This window comes from Falco cherrug, chromosome 1 (genome assembly GCF_023634085.1).
Source record: "Falco cherrug isolate bFalChe1 chromosome 1, bFalChe1.pri, whole genome shotgun sequence".
NCBI lineage: Eukaryota > Metazoa > Chordata > Aves > Falconiformes > Falconidae > Falco > Falco cherrug.
Window position 1 is genome coordinate 37,784,261 of NC_073697.1, and position 23,938 is coordinate 37,808,198.

Genomic DNA, 23,938 nt, shown 5'->3' on the forward strand with positions numbered 1-23,938 from the left:
CAATAAAAATCCCACCAAAACTCTGTCAGGTTCTTACTTTCCCAGCATTTGCTGGCACGCCAAATACTGGAATGTAAGTGATTATTGTATGATAGGGAGGACACAGAACAAGACGTGAAGTTGCAGAGGTGGTTTTGTTGAATGCAGTGCTGCCCTGATAACCTGATAAACTTGTACCAAGTGAGAAATACGCAGCCATGATAGCCGGCATTAGCACATGGTAGAAAGGCTGCCCTATAGAGGACCGTGAAGAGGACACCTGTACAAAATCTGATGCTCTGTACCTAAGACATGCAAGTGTGATAGCAGTGGGAGAGGACATTCTCCAGCTAGTATAATGACCTATGTAGCATATAACTATTCTAAAGAAGAATTTACAGAAATATACCTTTACCAATACTCAACATTTTCCAAACTTCCACTTCCCTTCCTTTTCTAGCATTTCACATAGCAAGATGCTCCTTCCAGTTCTGATAAGGGTTCTCATCAGCATAAACACATGTAAATTCTCATCATTTAATAACATTTAGGTGTAACTGGCAATAAATTTGTTTTCAAGTTGATAGATTTTATTAAAAGTCCTTACCATAATATACATTTTTCATCACAACATTCTAACCTCCAAGCAGGAAATCATTACCCCAATAAATTGTAGCATGTAGCAACTGAAGGCTTCTGGATAGTCCCAATGTTCAGAAAGTATTTCCCCTTCCTTCCCCTTTCACCCAGTCCTCAAGTTTCAAGACTCCTTCTCAGGCTACAACTCAATGCAAGTGCTTTTCATCAAAATACAAGCAGTGTTAGTCTTAAAAACTGCAACAGGCGCTTAGCACACAAGGTATACAGGTACAACCTCTAGCTGTAAGAGCACACCCCCATTTTCCATATGAACATACCTGAGCCATTCTGCAGCTGTAAATAAAGTAGTGCCTTCTTTTTGTTACATTTGAGTTTGCTTAAGACTTTATTACACTGGGAAGCAGATACTTAAAGTGGCAGGCAGAACTTGTATTATTACTGTTATTTCAAAATAACCCATGTTACTACAGGGAGGGAAACAGTAATACACTGATCCTCTCAGACACTCAATACACCTCTCAGGAATCCTTACAAAGCAAATTCAACACAATCCATCCACACTTTGCAAAACTAAGGCAGCTGGCATCCTCTACCATCTTAACAAACCTGTATTCTCTACACATAACTAGGAAGCTGCTGCAATCACAGACTGCAAGCTTGCAGACAGTAAGCTCCTAGACAATAAAAGCAACATGCTTCTTCAGAGAAATGAGATTATCTCTTTTAGGTGATTCAGTCACTGTAGGTCTTGCCTGAACTACCTTTTGGGAAGGCAGCTGAGTTTTGTTATCCTTTCATGCATGTAATTCCAAGCCTTCAGCACAATCCTTTCTCAGCAATCAGCTCCGGTTGTGCTGAAGAACTGCTTCAAGCGAAGTTGTTAAAAAAAAAAAAAAAAAAAAAAGGCAACAAAAAACCTAATACAGAACATTGCATCATGTTGAAAGAAAAAAAATTGTAATAAGCACTAAGGTTAACAGTAAAACTCCGGACTTTGGGACACCTGACTAGAACAAGGTACAGCAAAAACAAACAAACCAACCTGCTACTCAGACAAAACTGCAACAAGAGAAGTAGATTCCCATATCATAAAAAAGCTCTCCTCTCCAAAGAGTTAGCTGCTTTGTTTGTTGGTTTTTCTCAAATGAGAATGAAAAAAAAATATAAACCAAAATCACTACGCTTGACAGAAAAAGGAGTCCTTACCACGCTCTCCTTCATTTCCCTCTGAACATGAAGTTACACTGAACGGCTGTTAGCTCCCAACACTTACCCACCCTCCTTCTTGTTTAACTAGTCTTTCCTGATGTAAAGCAGAACAAGGAAATTACAGAACTAATATTTTGCTATACTCATACAAGTTGTTTTATACATTACAGTTTCTTCCATGCCTTATGTCCCCTCTGAGACAAGGAGTATCTCTTTTTTCATATTCTGTATTTGTGCCTGATACAAGTAGTCTTCAGTGTTGATTGATATTGGAACTATGACAAACATGACAGAAAGCTGATTTATGTAGATCACATACAGCATTTTTCAGGTGCCATGCACAGCACTTTCAAAGGCTGCCTCACCTCTTCTAATAGTTATCCCACAGTCCTTTGTCCTTTTTCAGTGGATTTCTTTCAGATTTGAACGCAACCCTGGGCAACAGGCAGCTGATGAAAGTTGTGGGGTTTTTAGAGAAAAATGTCTGGGAAGTTTTTAGCTAATTCATTTAAAAAGAAGAAGAGATCACGTCAGTAAGGACAAATACCTTTAAAACACAAGCAGATCACTACTAACTATTGTACAGTCACTGTGGTACAGTTCACAAATTTTCACAATAAAACATTTTAAAACACTAACAAATCAAAACATGAGTTGCTGACATAGATACAGTTGCATTTTTCACTTCACAGATCTCTTGGAACAAGTCCCCAGTAAAGGAACCCAGCAGATCATAAAGATCTTCAAGAGTCCTGCTATCCTTCCCTGGTATGAAGAAATGAAGAGCCATTGAGTGGGCCTCAGTTCTCTCTTCTTCCTGGTGCTCTCTTCTGGGAAGGCACTGGGTTCTACTTTCCACGCTCTATGATTTAAAAATCCCACTGAAAGTACACTTAAAACACCTGACATTAAAGAAATGCAGGAGCTAGTGATTCAATTATCTAAATACAGTTACACACAAGAAAGGGGTTTTGCAATATACTTGACGCTTATAATTCCCGCATAACTGTTCAACAATCCTTCCCAAGTCTTTCCTTGTGTGCAGTATTCCTTCTTTTCTCATAAAAATGAGAAAAGAAACATCAAGGTTTAAGACAAATGCTGCACCCTGGGTAATCAAACGGTGCATGACATATCTTTTATGTGCTTCTCCACTATGTGATTATCTGAACAGTTAACCAGTATCACCTAGAAAACAAATCTCCACAGCTACAGCCTCCACAGAGTAAGATACAGAACTGAGACATGAACAGGCCTAAGAGGGTGGCTAGCAGAGTTAACAAGGGACCATAACTTTATGATAATCTTTAAGACCCCTTCTATATGCTATACATCATCTGAATGTGCATCACAACATACACCACTGTATCAAACTGAGCATGTATCGGCTTACTCCATTTTATGAAATGAGACATACCTCAGTACATAATTACACAGTAAGGCTGAGCTGACCTAACAGACTGCTGCCACCCAAATAGGAGATCTTGCTCCCCCTGTTTCTCCCTCCCATTCTTGGTCACACACGTCTACCCTCACCCTTGGATCTGGTTGCACAGTAAACCAAACATGCTAATGCTACTAAGCAAACGAAACTAACAACAGCAACAAAAAAAAAATCTGCTATTACACAAGCTGGAATAAAGCTTCTGTGCTGTCAGACAAGAAACAAGAGCCAGTGCAAGAGTAAGAACCAAGAGATGGGGAATGACAAGCAAGTTAACCCACTTCCACAGCAACAAACTGTAAGACTAGTTATACTGAAATATATAAATGCACCCTTGGGGTCTTGTTAGATTTTGATTATGTATTTCTGCTGGAAAAAATTCAAAACTGCTATATAAATATTAATATCCACACACTATACAGTAACATCCATTTCACAGAGCTCAAAACTCCCAAAGGTGGCTACGTTTAGAAACAGTTCAGCGTTGTGAACACAGTAACAGATGAACAATGTCAATACTGGAGTCAATGGCAGAGCAATAATAGGACCCAATTTCTCAAAGGTATTTCTCTAGAAGCTACATAATTGCTAATGTTTACAGCAAGAATACACTAGTTTGCTGCTGCTCACACATCCCTTTTTCTAAACAGTGCACATCTACACAGTATTCCACATAACAGTCATCCTGGCTGACAGCATTGCAACATGTTTCATTTGTGCTACTCCAAGTAGTGTAAAAGGAGGGAGAAAAAAAAATAATAATAAACGCACCTCTGTGAGTGAAAATGAAGCTAATCAGTTTACACCGAAGGCTGGAATAAGCTCTCCCTGACATGACCATCCAAATCTGCTGAGTGTTAAAATCAGCAGGGGCTGTAGCTTTCCGGAGGCCAGATACTAATCCAAGGCTTTGCTTCACCCATGTGTCCTTGGGTATTAAGGGGCAAGGAGAATGGAGGCAGGGAAGCAACCGGAACCCAACTCACACCAGAAGGATCGTTTACACTTGTAACAAAGAAGATTTGTATACACAAATTACATGTTAGTGCCTCAGCCTCCCTCCGCCTCCATGTTCAGACCTCAAAATATGAGGCTTTCAATTAAAGAAAGACAAGAAACAATTGACAGTTTATTTAAATTGTCTGTAACCACTCAAGAGGAGTCATTAAGCACTGTTGTCTTTTCCTGACTAGAGGTAATTTTTAAGTTTCAGAATCAGAGGCACAGCATGCCATGCCAGACTGCTATCATTCACTACCGCTGATGATTTAATGATTTTGAAATCTATGTAATCAAGTAACACGTTCCCCTTTGCGTGTAACTGAATTTTAAGCCTGTCTTTGCAGCTGGCTCTTCTAAACTGCACCAAAAGCTTACAAGCACAAATTGATCTCTGCATTACAATCAAAATGCATACAAAAATGACAAAAGTATATATACACAAACTGAAAAAAAAAAATCAACAGGAAAGTATCTGATAGGTGGGAAACAGGAAGACTCAGAGCAAGTTTGGAAGAACAAGAAAATAAATAAAATGCTTTACCAAAGTACTGAGTGATAATCCCCTTCCCTCTACTTCTTCTACAAAAAAAAAAAAAAAAAACCAACAACAAAAAAAACCAAAACCAAAAAACCACCACAAACAAAAACCTGTGGGTTTACAAATAACCTTTTAAAAAGTAGGAGTTAAATGAAAGTTGAATAGTAGCACCTCAGAGTTAAACCAAGGCTTTTGGAGACTTGCGTCCACTGCAAATGCACAGGAATCTGAGAAGGCGGCAAAGCAGATGTCAAGTATTGCTCAATGTGTACATAATTAAAAAAAAAGAAAAAGCTAACATAAATAGCTGTGGCTTTTTACTTTAGGTGGAAGAAACACTTCTGTTTCTATGGTGCAGCAGAAAAAAAGGCTTTATTGTTACAGATTTCTTTTCATGTAGTCTTAAAACCAGAATTAATTATATTTATTACATCTACAATGAATAGGGACTTCATATATGCAAGTGGAGAGTTATGGGGATCCCCACACTACTAAATTTACAACATAAATATAAGATGAACAGTGCAGGAAGGAGATGAGAAAAATAAAAGGTATAAAGACACGTGAAGTTAGATAAAGCAAACATTACAAAAGGGAAGTAATTATCATCTAACAACGCCAAGGCAATAAGGGTCAGAACAACAGAAATTTAAATAATTAGATTTCTAAGCACTGCTGCTGCATGTACATAAGAGCTACTTACTTATACGTTGTTTTGGAGGACAAAGACAGGCTGCAACAAAAATAATAATTCTGCTAATATGATTACCCCAATTAGGCCATGTTCAGGCCCAAGGAGGGCATAATCTTGATTTGTTCATTAGCTTTCTAATATTTCAGATAACAGTACACCTCAAAATTATTTCCTAAAATGAAAAATACATGCCTAATAGAGAACCTTAACAGTCACACAGCATATGCAGACAGATCACCTGTGACTACCTACAACAAACTGCAGTTATATGTCATGGTACTTCACATTAATCACCAAAGACAAATACATTAAACTCAACTGAAAATCCTTATCCCCTTTTCGTACTAGGAACCTTAGAACAAAGTGCAGCAGAAATTCAGTGCCATAACCATGTTGAGTTTCTTCAAGTAATGCTTCTTCTCAAAGCAGTCAATGTTAGACAACTATAACAATCAATCACATTTTCTGTGGACCTCCGATTAGTCTAAAAATTAATTTTATTACTCTTCCTTTGCTACAATACAATTACAGTGTCAAACTCTAGCTCTGAGCATGCATACAAAACTTCCACACCCATTTACTTCAAAGGTCACACTGAGAATTTTGGTCTCTAATGGCTTTTGATTTATTACTAATTCTTAAACATAAGAGGCCCATAAGCAGAAATGCAGCCTAAAATACAAAAGTGTAACTTTCTACCACTTAAAGGATCTGAACTGGCTCAGTATGCATCTGACTCTTCCTAGGATTATTATTAACCATCCTTTCCCCCACAGCTTATGATCGCAGGTGAAACTGGAGGGGGAGAATAGAGTGGTTTCCCCAGTGTTACTGTTAATAGTATAGTGTAAGCAACAGGAGTTGCACCTACATGCAGTGGTGACTGGTGTGCAATAAATGAGATTGTGAGTTATCTTGTCTCTCAGAAAACTTAGGTTTACTAAAACTAAGTCCTAAGTAAGTTTGGTGTGCTCTTTATATACGTAATTTTCACATCTCCTAGCTACTGACTCAATCGCAGATTATTAGTGTAACAGTATTTCATTAATTTTGCTTAAGGATATGCAAAATCTAAAATTCAAGACGTACTTATGCATAAGTAACAAATAAAAGGGAGTTAACAACCCTCATTCTTGCTGAAGCTCAAGTTTTGCTGCTGGTAGCCTGGCCACTATACATGTTCTGCTATTGCAGAGATTTCAAATTTTTAAAGAATGGTAAAATGAATGCTTACTTAGGAAACAAAAGGCAGGAGGGAAATCCAAAAGTGTGAGCATGTCTGTGAATAATTGTAAGACAAACAAGATAACTCATTATTTGGAAATTTCAAAATGGTCCAGCTAGCAAAAATGATGCAAAAATAAATCCAAGGGCAGAGAAATCAGCAACATAAATTACTTATTTTTTAATACAACATATATCCCAGCATATGGATTATTATATAACAAACTCTTATGAAAAAGCGTATGTGTCAGTTACTTATGATACATGCAATCCTAAATCGGGATTTGAAAAACCCTCTCTGAGGGGAGTAGTACTGTTAACTCTCTTAGTTATCAGAGAAGAGAGTAGAAGCGAACTGTGCTCCTGCAGTTTTATTTCATTATATCATGGAGAATAAGGAGGTCTGGAATGATGCATTTAGTACCACATAAAAAGAAATCTCAGGACAGAGCTAGTTAAAGGAAATCCTGATAAGAAGTATTCAGTAACACCTGTATTTTTATCGATGAGAAAACTGATGAGTAATTATAATTAAAAGATAAACACAATTAATAAATAAGTATTTAAAAAATCTTTCCATGTGGTATTTTACAGCTTATTTGCACTGAAAAAAATAAAGTATCTTCTTACTGTAAACCAACGGGTCAAGCTTTTAATAATAATGTATTATAATATTTTGTATTTCATCACAACGAAGATTAATAAAGCCCGTTAATTAAACCTCAAAGACCCCTAATGGTTTAACCAGTTATTTCATCGTTGCTGAGGTACAGCCACTTAGGGTGAGCCACTGCAGTCAATTAGTGCAACAAATGCTTTGATGTTACAAAGCAGTTTTGCATGACATGAACATTACTCTGCAGGACAGAAGGGCTGTCAGGATGTAAATAAGGGAAAAGAATTTCACAGGCTTTGACAACTAAGCTTGTTTTCTCCCAGTACCTTTATCTCTTTTCTCCTAACTTGCTTACAATGCTCAGAAATCTACATGAGGAAAAAATCTTGATAGTATCCTTTTCTAGACTCACAGATAATAAAGAAATGTCAAGACTTTAAATTTCTGGGTTTATCTTTTAGCATTTTAAGTCTTATTTTGACAGCTAGGTGACAGTAACAGATTACTGTGGTATTATTGTCAATCTGCAAGAAATACAAATTTTGATGAAATCTATGGAACAAACTGGTCTGGAGACTCAATTTTCTTATGAGTCATACGTACTTAACAAATTAAGATTTGCAAGTGATTATGGGAACACTGTTGGGATTTTGTTGTTGTTTGTTTTTTTGGTTTTCTTTTTTGTTTGTTTGTTTAAACTAAACTCAGTACAGCAAACCCAAGAAGCACCAACAACACTGGTTTTGAAATACAGTATTAGAATATAGGAAGTACAACCCCTAACAGAATTTAATGGAACTGCAAAAAGTGACAAGTCACAACTGGGAATTCTCTTGTTGGTTCCTAGTGGTGCCACCAGAATGGGAACACCAAGTTGAACCCTTGACTGTTTTCATTAAATTATTTGTAAACTGTATGTTTAATAGCAATACTCCGATGTGCCAGACACCATTTTGCACTGCGAATATCTACTTTTTGTATTGTAAAATCAACTAAATTCTGGTAATTTCCAGAAATATAAAGCTGATCACATTTCAAAGTCTAGCCATAACTTCCAGAGTTTGAAAGTGCGTTAGGGCTCCTTTGCAGGTTTCATCTTTAAATTTATCTACAAATCTAAACTCCCAGAATGGCTGTTGTTGGAAGGGACCTCTGCAGGTTATCTGGTCCAACACCCCTGCTCGAGCAGGGGCACCTACAGCTGGTTTCCCAGGACCACGTCCCAACAGCTTTTGAGTATCTTCAAGGAAGGAGAATTCACAACCTCTCTGGGCAACCTGTTTCAGTGCTCAGTCACCCTCAGAGTAGAAATCTGCTTCCTGATATTCAGAGGGAACCTCCCGTGCTTTGGTAGTTTGTGCCCATTGCCCCTGGTCCTGTCGCTGGGCTCTACTGAGAAGAGCCTGGCTCTGTCTTTGCACCCTCCCTTCACGTATTTATATACATTGATAAGATCTCCAATTCACACCTTCCAAATGTGCTAAGAAAATACCATCCTTCATTTCTCATAAGCCTGACTTGGAGATCTATCCAGGACTTGCTATACAGTTAATGATCAGGGCCTAGAAAAAAAATGCTTGTCTTAAAATAAGCCATACTGGAACTTGTTGATATTCTTAACATATGCTGAAAAATCTCCTAAAAGTCATAAAAAGACCACCACAAATAACCTTTTATGTAAGCTACTAAAACACAGCTAAAAATGCTAGATGAACATAAAAAAAGTGTAACCTAATTTATTTATAGAAATAAAGTGTTTAAAAGGAAAGGTGAAACTAGAAATTAACATGGGGGGAAAATTAATGTAAATCGTATCTTTATTCTTAGCCTACGTCCTCTCTTATACCATCACTAGCAGCAATAAACGTCGATAACTGTGTAATTTTAGATTAGCTGATTTATACAAAACTAAACTGAGAATTTGCTACATTTACTGTTTTTAAACATGAAAATGTAACCATGAAATCCAACCAAGAAAAAGCCACACTTATATCCTCAGAATTTGAAGGCATAACTTCATTATATTCCAACACATGCCATAACTTCTCTCAGTATAAAACCAGACCTTTATAGAACGTATTCTGCTTTAAATTTGCAGTAAGAAACAAAAGGCAAGCTCAAAAGAGGATCCCCCCTCCCTGAACACTGATAACACTCTTTTCTTTTTTAAATCTGCTTCCTGGCAAGCAACGGTGTAAATAATCTATGACAAAGCTCCAGTTTCTTAAGAGCTCATCAATACTGGTTTAACTGAGGTATTGCAATTATATAGCTTTCCGTTCTCGTATCAAAGATGTCAACAAAGAGTCAAGTCTAAAAGCATGTACAGAAACTTCAAAGCTAGACAAACACTGCTCCTATTCAAGTTAGCGAAAGGCATGAAAATAGCCTATTTAATAAACTCTTGCCAATTTGGTCATGGTCAGTCATAACCACAATTGGGGGGGGGGATGCGTGTTGTTTATGAGATGGTTTTACTGATTTAAGAGAAAAAAAGAAGGGGGGGGGGGGGGCGGGAAAGGAGGGAGAGAAAAAGGAAAGACTGCCACACATCGAAGATGGAGTCACAAGCCGAAAAGATGTGAAGCAGGACTAATCTGCCCAGAGAGAAAACAGTCACTGACAGCGCAGGGACCAGCCAGACCCGAGATCTCCTCCTACAAAAGGCATCGGGCTGGCAAAACAAAGCAGTGCGATCATTAACAAGCCTTCCACACATCAGCTTCATATCGGAACACCAGTCTCACACATCCAGATATGCAAACAAGTAACTCGAACGTAAATTCGGCGTACCTCGTTTATGCAACTCCCTGAGCGGAATACCATCTCCTCCCCCGCCATCGTAGGGCAGATAGGGATCGGCAGAGACATCCATGGATGTGGCGAACCCGAAGCCCGTCTGCCGGCTCAGGAGGGCCGCGGCATTTCTTACACAAGGGCGGCCGCGGGGGACGCTGCCATGTTTGACCAGGATCCGGCCTGCGCGCCGCCGCCTCGGCGCAGGAGCCGGCTCTGCCGCCGCTGATGTCAGCGCGGGGCGGCCGCAGCCTCTGCCACTGGCTGCGCGGGCGGCGGGCGCGGCCCCGCGACCTGCGCGCCCCGCCCCGCCCGCCGCGGGGGGGCGCCGCCGCCGCGGGCCGCAGCGCTGGTCGGTGCGGGAGCCGAGGGGCCGGCTGTGGCTGCCGGCGGGCGGCACGGAGCCCGGCCGCCACCTGGGGAAGGGGGGGGGGGGCGACCGCGGCGCCCCCGCCCCGCCCGGCGGGCGAAGCGTCGAAGGGAACGGCCTCGGGGCCGGGCATGCGAGCGGCGGAACAAGTTCCCTCGCACGCCTGCAGCTGCCAACCCCGCAGCCCTGCCACCGAGGGCACGGGGGTCACCGCTCCGTCAGAAAGGCAAAGCTACCAACAACCCCGGGATCTGCACGCACGTTGTTCGCCTTTCTGGAGCCGCACCAGCAGAGACCCACTCAGAGTCACACTCGCCTTGTCTTTGGAAGGGAAAATTCACGTATTAGCACCGGGGTGGGGGGCAAGCCTGGCTCCCGGTAGTTTTATTTACTCTTTTCAAACATCAACATGATTACCACGGAGGAAGAACAATGTAACCCGGCTCCCCGGGGCCAGCTTACCCCGCTTGCACCTCCACCCCCCGCTCCACACTGCAGAGCTTTAAACTCTACAGCAGTGAAGTCAGATTCAAACATATCTAACTAAAATTGTACGGTGTCTCCCATTTTTTTTGTGATTATTATCCTGGTATTACAGCTGCATAGTATCAGCACTGATATTAAAAAAACGGGGGGGGGGGGGGGGGGGGCACAAAACATAATAAACACAAGTCCATACTTAAGCTTGCGTTACTCCAGACATTGACAAAATGCTCCCAGTCCTTTAAAAGCCGCAGACTGAAAATGGGCACCAACCCACACGAATACTAACCAAGGTGATACATCATCCAACAGTGACTGGTACAGCTTTGGCAAAACCCGAGCACTTCAACGAACCGGCCTCTAAAGATAGGAAATCTTAAGCTGAGTATGTAACTGCTCACAACTGAAACAGATGTTATTATATACATATATTAATTTATGTTTACTGTATGATCTTGTGCTGCTCCTATCTTGCAATTACTGGTAAGAAAACCATTTTACATGAGATTCCCATAGTTCAGTTGGAATGGAATATGTAAGAGCTGCACATTGTTTTTCCTTTCCTTCCTCTCCAGCAGGTAAAATAAAATCATGTTCCTTGATCTATTATTCTCAGTTGGTTTAAGTGTTCCACTTCAGTAAAATGTGTCATACATTAACTACACAATCCTTTAAATTGCAGAGATTAATTTTTGTCAAACTACATTAAAAAAAATGCTCTCAAGAGCTGAAAACGCATATGCACACCTTTAGATATACTACTTCAGTATAAAACTTCAACACATCTTGCACATGTGTATGTATACACACAAACACACATAATTTACATAACCAAGGGGTCCCAGTGAAATCACTGAGACTATTCACACTTGGCAAAGTTGAGGATATTGCGTGACCGCAGCAACACAGCCCAGCATCCGTTTCATTCACGCAGGACACAAGGAAAGGAAGAAATTTTATTATGTAGGTCTTTTCACCTCTCAAAGTGACAAGACAGACAACTCTTTTTAAAACAAAAAATCTTACAGTGCATTAGCTTCTTGAATAATTTTCCAAGTATGTTCTTCAGGAAGTGGTTTATGTTATAAGCCAATGTCACAAGCTGTGTACCATAAATTATATTTTTGAGCACAGAGTAGGACATAAAAGAATACTACATTTACGTCATATGTCAACGTATTAAATCTTAAAAATATGGCTCCAATACAAATGTTGAGAAAATACTGTTATCTCTATAGATGCAAAAACAAGTGAGAATAAAGGGGGGGGGGGGGGGAGAGCATACATATAGCAAAAATACATTTTCAAACCTTAAAGACTATCACCTCCAAGACAAAGGTAACCCTTGAGCCACAGGTACTCTGTTCTAAAATACTGGTGTCTTCTACTGGGTTGAACAGATGTTTCTATTTGCTGTCATCTAGACAAGGAAATGGTTTTGAAGAGTGGCCTCCCACAATCACCTTCTCAACATGAGCAACTGAATCAAAGCTCTTGAATATCCAAAAGTGACGTGACTTTCAGAGCCATTTATGCATTCTCACCATTTCTTTTTGCCTGTGAAAAAACAAACCTAAGCACCTCTGAACTTTAAGTCAATGTAATGTGCATGATTTAAGTAGTACAACAGAAATCCCTGAGCACTCTCAACTCCTTATCTCAACAGCACCTGGAAAGAAGTCTGTAATCTTATTGTAAGTCTTTAAATAAAAAGTCATTCTTAGCAGGAAGAAATGCAACAACAATTTTATAACCTGAAGAAGGAACTGTCAGTGCATTTATTATGTCGATTATAGAAGTCAACACTAAGTTCAACTCCATATTCAAGAGAATATGAAATAAAGGATATAAAGGACTTGTATTAACAGAGTCTGGAAAATCACTGCTCATTTAAGAATCTGATGTGGTTACTGAAGGCCTAGAATGTCTTAGAGCTGATAATAAAAAGCAGTCACAGCAAAGAAATGGCTAACTTGTTGGCCTAAACGTGTTCACTGGAATAAGGGACATGCAAAATTTCTACATAAGTCTAAAAATTAAGTCCAAGTTGGAAAAGATAAAAGGTGTAAGTAGTTGGAAGTTGTACTGGATAAACTTTAGATACAAGGGAAAATAATAACAAGAAGTCTGCAGTGCAAAACAGATACAACTTTGTATTTGCTACATAAAATTGCAAGAGTTCACCTAATACTAAACTGCAACAGCTCTTCCAAGGTCACTGCTTATAGAGTGGCTGCGCAATACAGCCCTTTGTCTAGTCTTTAAAAGCAGAACAGTCATTTTCCCTTCTCAATTACAAGCAGCTTGTGTTCTCATTGTTCATAACCACTACCACTGTGTGTATTCTCTTTCCTACGATACCATGAAAAGCATTGTGTGGGTTTTCTTTACCAAAAGAGACAGATACTATGTGTGGTAACCTGAACTAGTTAAGTCAGTCTTTTTTCTTTTTAACGTCTAGAAGCCTATACAATTTAGTTTTTCCAAATTACTCTTCTTCTACATGGTCTGAAATAGTGTCTGATTTAAACTGACAATGTTATATTCAAAAGAGTACGACAGTTATTTCTGTTGTGAAGTTCACCAAACTCCAAAATTGTAGTTAGTGAAATGGTGTGTCTGGTTAACTAGGTATTTGGGGTATTACAGAGCACATAACATTATGAACACATGTTGCAAGGCCTAAAATTAGTCTTGCAATAGCCTTATTTTCAATGACTGAGAAACCCTTAAAATGGCCAATTTGGTACATAGAACAGCTCATATGTAAACAGCAGGTTTGTACAGCAGCTTGCTTTCATCACAGTAATGATAGACTAAAGCCTCTGTCCCAGAAATCCTCCGCGCCCAAATAACTTCACACATCTGAGTGCTCCTCTGGTTCTCAACAGGCACACAGTGGTGTTAACCATCACTTATATGCATCTATCTTTGCAGAAAAGGGCTTTAAGCCCATTGTTCTAGAAATATCACAATGTCTATGGGTGACACACCTTTAAAGCATATGAAGAAAGATACCTTAATCCTCCCTCCACACCTTGTATTTTCCCTTTTAGGGAGAGAGAAGAAACACAGTCAAAATAAAGCCTCCAAAAATATAAGAAAAAGTCAGAGGTTAGACACATCCGATACACATCCAGGGAAAGGTGTTTTGAGGTGACAGAACAAGACCAGTGAAAAGAAGGGGAGTATCACTGAGGTATGATGGCCTGCTTACCCAAGGTTGGAGGGAGGGCTTTAATTCTGAAGCACTATTCCACCATTTCATACTAAAAAGATAAGGTTTAAGCAAAACAGTCAGGCACTTTGTTACATATAAACCAAACATATTCTCTCAATCCCCTCAATTACTTGGTTTATTTTGGTGAATGTAATTTCATAGTACCAGGTAACGAAAATGAAAATTGTGTCCTTTATGAAATTCCAAATATAAGATTGGAGATATTGAATTATTTCATTAAAGTAAGAAGAGATGCCAAAAACATATCTGATAATTACAAATGTTAGTGTCAGTGATGCAAAATATGTTGGTGACTTTTAACTGTATGTTTTTCCCCTATCACTATTCAAAACTAAGGCTTCTCCGTCACCAGAGCTAGAAGATAATGTTCTCTTGAAAAATGATACATAATAGAGCACTCCTCAAAACAGCTACCATCTCCAACCATTCTGAAAAATAATTTAACTCATATGCGCCCTCAGTTGAAGGCTGGGCATGAAAGCATCCATTTACAACAGGGCACCAAAAGTATATACAAAACGTCTCAAAACTTACTGTGCCCCCCATTCCTTTTCCTTCATTCCTTTTCTTTCCAGCTTTATTCTCCTGCCTTCCCTCCCCCCCGATTCTTTCTTTTACCCTTTTTCTCAATCCACGAAGCCAAATTAAGCCCAGGTCTAATCCCTCTACCACCTTGACTTCTCCTTTTACTTGTCTCAGTTTACTAATCTTGCAGCCCCTTCAGTCTGACTTTGTTCATTCCACATAAAATCGTACAGCTCTCTCATCTGGGTCACACAGAGCCAGCAGTGGGAACACTGAAGACAAAGGAAGGACAAACATCCTTCTTCCAGTTCTGGTACCCAGACAAGGTCCAAGATGAAAAAACTCAAAGATGCAATCACAGAAAAAGGAAGAAGGAGGGAGAAAAAGAGAGCAAGCATTCAGTTATACGTAGCTTCAAATTAATACACTGTAAAAACCCCCAAACAAACAAAAACAAAACAACCTTTTAGAGTCCCAAACTTAATTCATTCATCAGCATTATCTAGAACACTGTGCCTGACCAGTGGCGTTAGCAAAAAGCTCCCAGCTATTTATCAGATTATATATAGAAGACTCCATTAAGCCACTTCCATTGCCCTATCATCAAAAGCCTCAATGAGGCAGACAATGACAGAAAAAAATTTTAAACCAAATATAAAATTAAAGCAGAACATCATAAACTTATAGCATATGCTGTTGAGTAGTTCAAGGCAGGTGGGGTTTAAACAAAAGTCAAAAAGACCCAGAGGCAAGTGCTTGGTAGTAATACACAATGACATTTTTTTATATTTGCATTTTATTACACAGGGGAGTAAAAAAAAAGCTTCTTGATCACAGTTTCTTTTTTCATAATTGTCCGTTTCCCACAAATTAATTACTTAATTTTGCTCACAATCATTTCATCCAGCAGAGAACACTTTATTCCAGGATGTAGCCTAATAAGCTTGCTTCTTCACTGGCTACAATAGCTTCTTGAATTATGCCTCTACAGCACTGTATAACTTCGAATGCTGCTTTTACTCTGAAGTCAAACCCAACCAAACAGAATGCAGCAGAACAGATCACAGAGCCGCAAGTATGTTGTGTAATCAAATCTGAGACTCAATTCGGATGCTGACTTCCGCCCAGGGCAGCCCAACCTTCACTGGGAATCAATAAAAAAAGGAATGAAGACTCCTCACTGCCATGCAAAACTTTTGGGCAGGAGAAGAAAGAAACAGAGAATAAGAGGAAATAATGAAATCATGATGCAACATTAATACCCAAGACCAAAAATAAACTGGAAAACCCTCAAGCATTTGGTCCCTGAAGACTGCTTTGACATCTTGGCCCAAAACACTGAAAGCAAAACTACTCTCTTCAGTTTTCTTTTCACTTCTTTCTGGGGTTGTCCATCACACTTTTTTTGATCTATAACCCAATGATGCTGGAAAAAAATCCTTGACATTAACAGACTACATACAGCCATCAGTGTGAGGAGTGGAGGTTTTTTTCCTTTTTTTTTATTAATTGGTTAGCTTTACACTGACATTAAAAATACCTGGTTTCACTGTAGTAATCCTGTAAGGAGGACTTGGAAAGGAAAAGGCTCTTTGCTGGCTCTTTTCTGCAAACAGGTCACTTTCTCTGATTCTTGAAGAGATTCTTAACTACTTTCTGTCTTTTTTCTGTTCTTTTTCTTTACAGGGTAGGCTTTTACTACAGAAGTCCTACTGTGTTTTCACCTTTGTGTATGTGTCCTTTCCTCACACTCCACTCTAAGACTGTAGTTACAACTCATCAAGAACATCCAGCATCAGTAGGAAGTGATCCTGGCTTACTTAGCAGCTTTCCTAAAGTTTACTTCTCCTTTTAGTCAAAATTCTGCTACCAAGATGATCCTATTTTTCCTCTTACATAAATGCATATAAGGAAATAGTTTTTTTTCTGCTAGACTGCCCTTATTCAGTTTTAAGGCTGCTTATTTTTGGCCACTATTTCCAACTTGCTGTTCAAAGTATGTGCAGGGGACAAAATTACAGCACCAACGTGTATTCCTCCCTAGGTATGAAACTTACTTGCCATCTTTAAGAACATTATATCTCCATACACACATAAGCTGTATGAACACAGTGCCAACAGCCATTTTGTATGTTGTTAACACATATTACTGTACTATGCCAGGCATATTTGAATTCCATGAAACTCTGAGCTCAGTATTTGTAGTGTTCAGAGTAAGACCATGACATGCCCATCTTTCAAATGCTATGTAAAGTTCCGATCCCCCCCTTAAGCTACAGACACTAGAAAAGGTTCAGAAAGGGGCAGTGAAAAGGATTCAAAGCATGGAATACCTGCAAGGTCCAACTAAGCAAACCAGAAGTCCTTAACCTGGAAAAGAGGTAACTGAAGAAGGAAAGAAATAAGTAGCAATAGAAAGAATTTTTTCACCATCTGTTCTAATAACAGAGCTCTTAAAATAGTCATTGTTGTAGAGAATCAAGACCACTACAAACAACAAGGGCAAGGACAACAAGAAATTTTTGTTAATGAGTATAAAGGTATAGCAAAACACAAGCTATTAACAATTTGATAGCTCACACTAGTGATTAATAAATATACCTGCTCACTGATTTTCTCTAATTAAATCACTGCTCAAACTTGGGATTTAAATCTATGATTCTTTCCACTCTCCTCTTAAAAATGAGAAAAGGGACTACCACCTTTCACAGTGACAGCACCATGCTATCCACGTGATAATCCTTGTTAGTTTCTACATGCATATGGCCAACGCATAATAGGCCTTATCAGAGTAAGTGTACTTGGCAAGATAATCAAGCCAGCCTAGTTTCAGGTCACCCTGTCCTCATGTCATATCAAACCTTGCTCTTTCAACAGCAGTTTCATTTTAATAAGCTAATAATACCCCCTAAAACCCTTATGTAATAGCAGAAATATTTTTCACAGCTGCAACTATCAACAAGAAAAGAGCTTAAACATTTATGCTGTATGAGGGTGAGCAACAAGGAAGTCTAAGTTAATGCACAGGCCGGTGTTAGCCTAGGCAAGACTCTGGCAGTCATAGCTGTTCTCAGCAGTATTTATACTGGATTTAGGTTCAAAATAAGGAAGAGAAGGTGGTTCTTCACCTAAAACGTAACTAAGCTGTTAGAGCTTGCCAAAGGATGGTGCAGGTGCTAAAGAATTGCTTCAAGAAAAAGTTAGTGCAAGACAAATACATTGATAAGGATTAAAACTCTAAAAACCACTACACAGTTGAGAGAGGCCCTTAGCCATACAAAACTGCTGTACAAGTACTCACATGCCTATGACTTACTCACCCTGTTCTTACTCTTCCTTAAGCACTGACTTTTGACCACTGTCGGTGACAGGATGCTGCGCTAGGTGGATTTGTGGTTTGACCCAGTACACCTGTTCTTGTGTTTCAGGGACATCATGATACCCTCTTCCAGAATAACATTTCTGTTTAATCCAAGCAGATTAAAAGCTTTCACTTTAAAATGCTGGTAAGCAAGAATATCCTCAAAGGTAGAAAACAAGAATGCAGCCTGACATAAATTTGGTTAAAATCATATCTGCCTCCCTTGGTGACTTAAGAGAACAAATCAAAGGTAAAATGAATAAATGAAATATTATTAAAGCTGTAGTGAATATTGGTTATTTATCACCTAAAGACTTTACCATCAAATCAGACTTAATTATTTTATTGTACGCTTCAGACTCTTCTTTCCACATACCTATATATACACCATCGCATTTTCTCTGCTTTCATTCCTTCATTTTACGCTATTCATACAGCATGCCTGGGAGAAGGACATACTTAGTAACACACCACCAGGCTGCCAAGTCAGTAATAACTGCCTCAGCAGCATCTGTTAACAAAAGCAGTGTGCTTTAAGCACTTCAGCAGAGCTGCAGAAGGAAACCAACAAGACTGTATAATACCAGAAAGGAAAGAATTAATTAACAGTATTATGATTCCATCTTCCAGAGTATCAGGCTAGAAATGCATAAGCTTGATGTGTCTTGGAAAGTGATGAAATCGAGATTTGTAAATACAACTTTGGCAGGAGAGACTAGTGAGACCACTCAAGGTCTGTTGGTAGGGTAAGTTCTAAAACCAACACAATTCTCATATCCTATAAACGAGTTTTCAAAGAACTGGCTGTGGCATTTGTAAAAAATTGAAATGGTCAGTATTTGTTTTTAAACATTTAAGAGAACAAGAAATTAATTGGTTACTGAATCTCTACATACATACTGTCATGATTTACATCCCTCAAAGTCTAATGCCACACCAATCCAACTACAATCTGAAGGCTCAGACTAACACTGTAACACCATTACAGACTGTTCAACTAAAACTGTATCAAGTGAATTTTCATTTTGGACAATAATCATGTTCAAAAATAATACAGAGTTCAAGAAAATCACTATCACGATGAACAGGTAAGATGCTGTCCTGGTTTCAGCTGGGATGGAGTCAATTTTCTTCTTAGCAGCTGGTACAGTGCTGTGTTTTGGATTTGGTGTGAGAACAACCCTGATAGGACACTGATCTTTGTAGTTGTTGCTGGGTTATATTTATACTAAGTCAAGGACTTTTCAGTTTCTCAGGCCCTGCTAGCAAGAGGGCTGGAGGGGCACAAGAAATTGGGAGGGGGCACAGCCAGGACAGCTGGCCTGAACTAGCCAAAGGGGTATTCCATACCATATGACATCATGATCAGTATATAATCTGGGCGGAGCTGGCCAGGGCCTGTTGACTGCTGCTTGGGGGACTGGCTGGGCATCAGTCAGTGGGTGGCAAGCAATTGTACTGTGCATCACTTTTTTTCCTCCCTTCCCTTCAGATTTTATTCCTCTCCCCATCTCCCTCCTTTTCATTACAATTGTTATTGTTCTTATTGTTTTGGTTTTTTCCTCCTATTTTATTTTAATTATTAAATTGTTCTTATCTCAACCCTCAAGTTTTATATTCTTTTCCGATTCTCCTCCCCATCCCTTGAGGTGGGCAGGGAGTGAGCAAGTGGCTGTGTAGTACTTAGTTTCTGGCTGGTGTTAGACCACAGCAGATGCAAAAGACATTTCAAACAGATGCAACTCACTCATTCAATAATGACATCCAGTAACTAAGATAAAAACTTCTTTTTCCCCTTAACCTAAGTATCTTGTAGTCAATTTTTTTGTTTTCTGCCAGTACTTTTGAAATCCTTGAAGGAAGAACTTTACTAATTTGCCAGTTCTCCATGTAAGCATAACGTATACCAACTTATGTTCCAGAAGGACAAAATTAACTTCATGCATTACTAATAAAAAGTAGTAAAACACCCCCATGATTCTGTAATTGTCAGATATCCTGTGTTCAGCCGCATTAGTAATATGGCACACAGTCAAAACGTCTGCAACTGTAACTACAATCCAACAGGAAAAAGTCAATGATAACCTGTTACTGACAATTTAACTATTAAAAATAAACTAGCTGTACCTCACTCACTGTTGCCCTTGTGATCAGAGCAAGTCCTGTTGTCTCATGCTTCAATTTGTATGGCATCATTTGAGAGCAAATATATTCCTTACTTTAGAATAACAATAAGCCCTGTAATGCAAATATTGCTAACTTGGAAAATAGGTCGTATGTAACTTAGGAAAGAGAGATGTCAAACTGTCATAATGATTGTTCAGTCAAGTCAGTTTTATACCACATGCATGGAAAACACAAACTATGTCAATGGTGCAAAATGATTTTGAGCACCCTTCTTCGTATCAGCTCTGGACAACAGGAAGAATCTGCTAATGCAACTTCCTTCCACACATGAAGAATATAACAGGGACTTAAGTTCTTTACACAGGAAATAAGTTATTTTATTCTTTTCTTTGTATTCTTTCTTTTCTTTATAAACTGCAACAGCTAAATAGAAATGAGCATATATGTGAAAGAACATTCATGTGTTGCTGGAAAAGATAATTATCTCTACATCTTGCTTGAATAATTAACCTCTGATGTGGTACATGTTTCTTGATTATATAGAACCACCTGCACGTGCTGAAAGTTACATCCTGTTTCTCAAATAGTGCCATAATATTAGTTCACGATATCATAGATTTACTGCCAGCATTTAGGGTGCTGCAGAGGGACTGGTTTGGTCTCTCACTTTAGGCAAAGGACTTCAACTCATGAATAAGGTCAGTTTAGGAGAGCTCCAGCATTTTACATCATGACCCGTTGGCATATTATTTTTTTTCAGTGGCACTGCTATCACTGCAAGGACGTAGTAGCAGCTGTGGCAGCAGCTTTTGAATTACCAGTTTACAGGTTGTCATATTAAGGTTAACTATTGCCAATTTTATGTTAACACCATATGCCAGACTGTAAACTGTCTCCACGCTGAAGTCACAATATAAGCAACTAAGCGCCTTCAACTGAAGCAAGAATCATCACTATAGCTATTGAAAAGAATGCCAAGCTCATTCAGGACCCAGACTCCCACAGACAGATCAAAGTACCTTGAGGTGTAAACACCAGTGAGATCATTTGTTTGCAAACAATTTTTACTGCAAATAAGGTTTAATCATCTGATTTCCATCGGTATCTTGAAAAATTTGCAGTCCGACAACACTACAAAAATCCCCCTCCTGCTGAGCTTCCTGTACACTCATATTAAAAAAAAAAATAATAGTGAAAACTGATGCAGGTCTCTCTCTCCGTCATTTTACTCAGACTTGAGAAATGTTTATATGATATGAGAGACCTCTGTTTCACGTCACTAGTTGGCTAACCCAGAGTCATAACAGGAAAAATTTTGAACATTTGAAGAGACTTGTTATACCGTTCAAGCTCAGCCCGTACCCAAGAACTATGTCTCGAACTTTTAGAGACAGGCAAGGGAAGCCAGTGCTGAGAGAAAAAGAATGGATCAGATATTTAATCTTCTCATTCATACTCCTCAGTTAAAATATTAATCTGATAATATATTTCAAAACTGGAGATTTCACTTCTGTTTAGAAATAATTATTTTCTTCCTCCATTCAAGTGACAGAACCCTAATGAACTATCCTAGTGTAACAACTTCTTACAAGCTAAATAGTATAGAACTTCTATAAAATTTAAACCAGTAAATATTAGCTTATATGATTTAACTATTAACATTGCAAAGCTATCAGTTCTTTAAGTAAAACATGGCTTAAATTGACCTAGCAAGAAGCAGGGCAAACAGTCTAAAAATAAGAAATAAGTCATGATGAAAATGATCTCCACAGATTGCATACATGAAGTACAGTGCACGTACAAGCACTGGTAAGACATCCTCCATACAAAGAGGCAGATACTTCTGTTATCAGTGTAAGGTCACCATACTTCTCATTAGACAGCAGATCAACAAGAAAAAACACTAACTTCAGTACTACAAAGAGATCAGTTTTGATAAGCAACAAAAGCAAGTTCTGATCAAAGCTGACAGGCAGCATCCCTTCTAGGCAGAGCTCTGGTGCAAGCCATCCAAGCCTCCACATGCATAGCAATTTGATTATTTAGCATGTTAACACACACTATGCTCAAAGAATTTACAATTTCACTATTGTACTTTTTCTCCATAATGCTGCCACTAGAAGTCTAAAATTTATGCAAAGAAAACAGCTACTGGAAAACATAACAGGCACATGACATTCTACATATAATTAATCACGATATAATTACTATACATATATAAATATATGCATTAAGTATATAATACTACATATTCACAATTTCTGTTTTCTTCTCAGATGACACAGTAAAGGACAGTTCACATACATCTCTCAGATGGTGTTAAGAGAAACAAGATTGTAGTACAGCATTGTTTTTAAGAGAATGCTGAAAACCCCAGAAGGGACTACACAAATCCATTCAAATTGCAAATCAGAGGTGACACTAAAAAGGCAAATCTCTATCACTTAATTATTAAAGAAATCCAAAAGTCTAGGTGATAAGACTTTCTGAAAACTGGTTTCAGTTAAGTTCACTTGTTTAGTCCCATGTAAGAGAATTTCCCACGTAAAACAAGTAGTTTTATTATTATTAATAGTCTTAATAAATAAGACTATAAATGGTCTTAATAATATTAATTATACTAATCTATTTTTAGCATTCTTTCCTATTTTCTTCCTAATTCCACATGCTTTCAACTGAAGACATATTTATTCACCATTGAATAACAGCCTCAATGGCTTTGTAAGCCTCAGTTGAGTACTTAAGCATGAGTGGTAATGTGAATGGCAGTATTGGGCAGGCTTTATAGAATTGCTGTCCTAACAGCCAAGGGACTTACCAAGCCTACTATCTTCTATTAACTAACTGCCCTCTGAATGAGGGAGGAAACTACAGTTCCTTTAGAAATTCCATATTGCTAGCTTTTTATCTGCCTAATATATGTACAGTTTATAGTGCAATTTTCGTTAGCCAAAAAAAGGTGGGAAAAAAGATAATTTTATAATCCTTCATTTTCTCCTCATTGCATGGTCTTCTTTTTTTTTAAATCTGTTATTCTGTATTTCATTACATAACCTGTAAAATTATGATGAACAAACTATTGTCCATGGCAACCTACCCGGATCGGATAAGCTCATGACTGTGCTCCTTTGTACTCCAAGCCTACATTCTGCATGATGCAGCTTTCAATTTGACTACATTATTTCCACAATCATTTTAAGTACAGATACATTATTGCCATTTTGTTCATGTTGCTAAGAAACCAGGTTCATAAATCCTTCTGGTCCTACAGACTTAAACCAGAATCTGTCTGTTTAAGCCGGGCTCCTGATTATGGCAGGGTTCACCAGCTAAAGCACAGAGCTAGGTGTAACGCCTCTGCATTCACATCATGCTCTGGAGGGCCTGCAATGATGACAAGCATGGGATCTTTCAGTTACCGGGATAGTCCTGCCCTTCCTCAGGAGGTGGGACAGGTTCTGTATGGTGAATTCACCTGTACTTAGACTCAACAGAACAAAAATATGTTAATAAAGAGATGATTAAAGGATAAGATCATTTAAATAAGACATATATAATCAGACAAAAGGAATACAGATGAGAAGGATGCTTATAATGATTCAACACAACTATCTAGTACAATGCCAACATCCAATTCCTAAGTGTGGCAACGGGAAAATGCATGAAGGAAGAGACTCTGCATGGAAGACAGACACCTAAATGTTAATGGGAAGGAATGGGTGATAGAAG

The 23,938-nt window shown here is 38.7% G+C and overlaps 1 protein-coding gene across 7 annotated transcripts in view; it reads right to left on the reverse strand.

Moving 5' to 3' along the window:
• Positions 1 to 23,938, reverse strand: part of CLCN3 (chloride voltage-gated channel 3) — a 70,828-nt gene that overhangs the window by 31,102 nt on the left and 15,788 nt on the right. For 2 of the 7 annotated variants that reach the window (XM_027799904.2, XM_027799902.2), the window contains exon 1: positions 10,100 to 10,310. The exons of the other annotated variants lie outside the window; for them this stretch is intronic. In XM_027799904.2, the coding sequence (XP_027655705.1) occupies positions 10,100 to 10,181 (82 nt within the window). In that variant the 5' untranslated portion in view covers positions 10,182 to 10,310. Of the gene's footprint in view, positions 1 to 10,099; positions 10,311 to 23,938 lie in introns of those variants that run through there. 7 annotated transcript variants of the gene reach the window in all.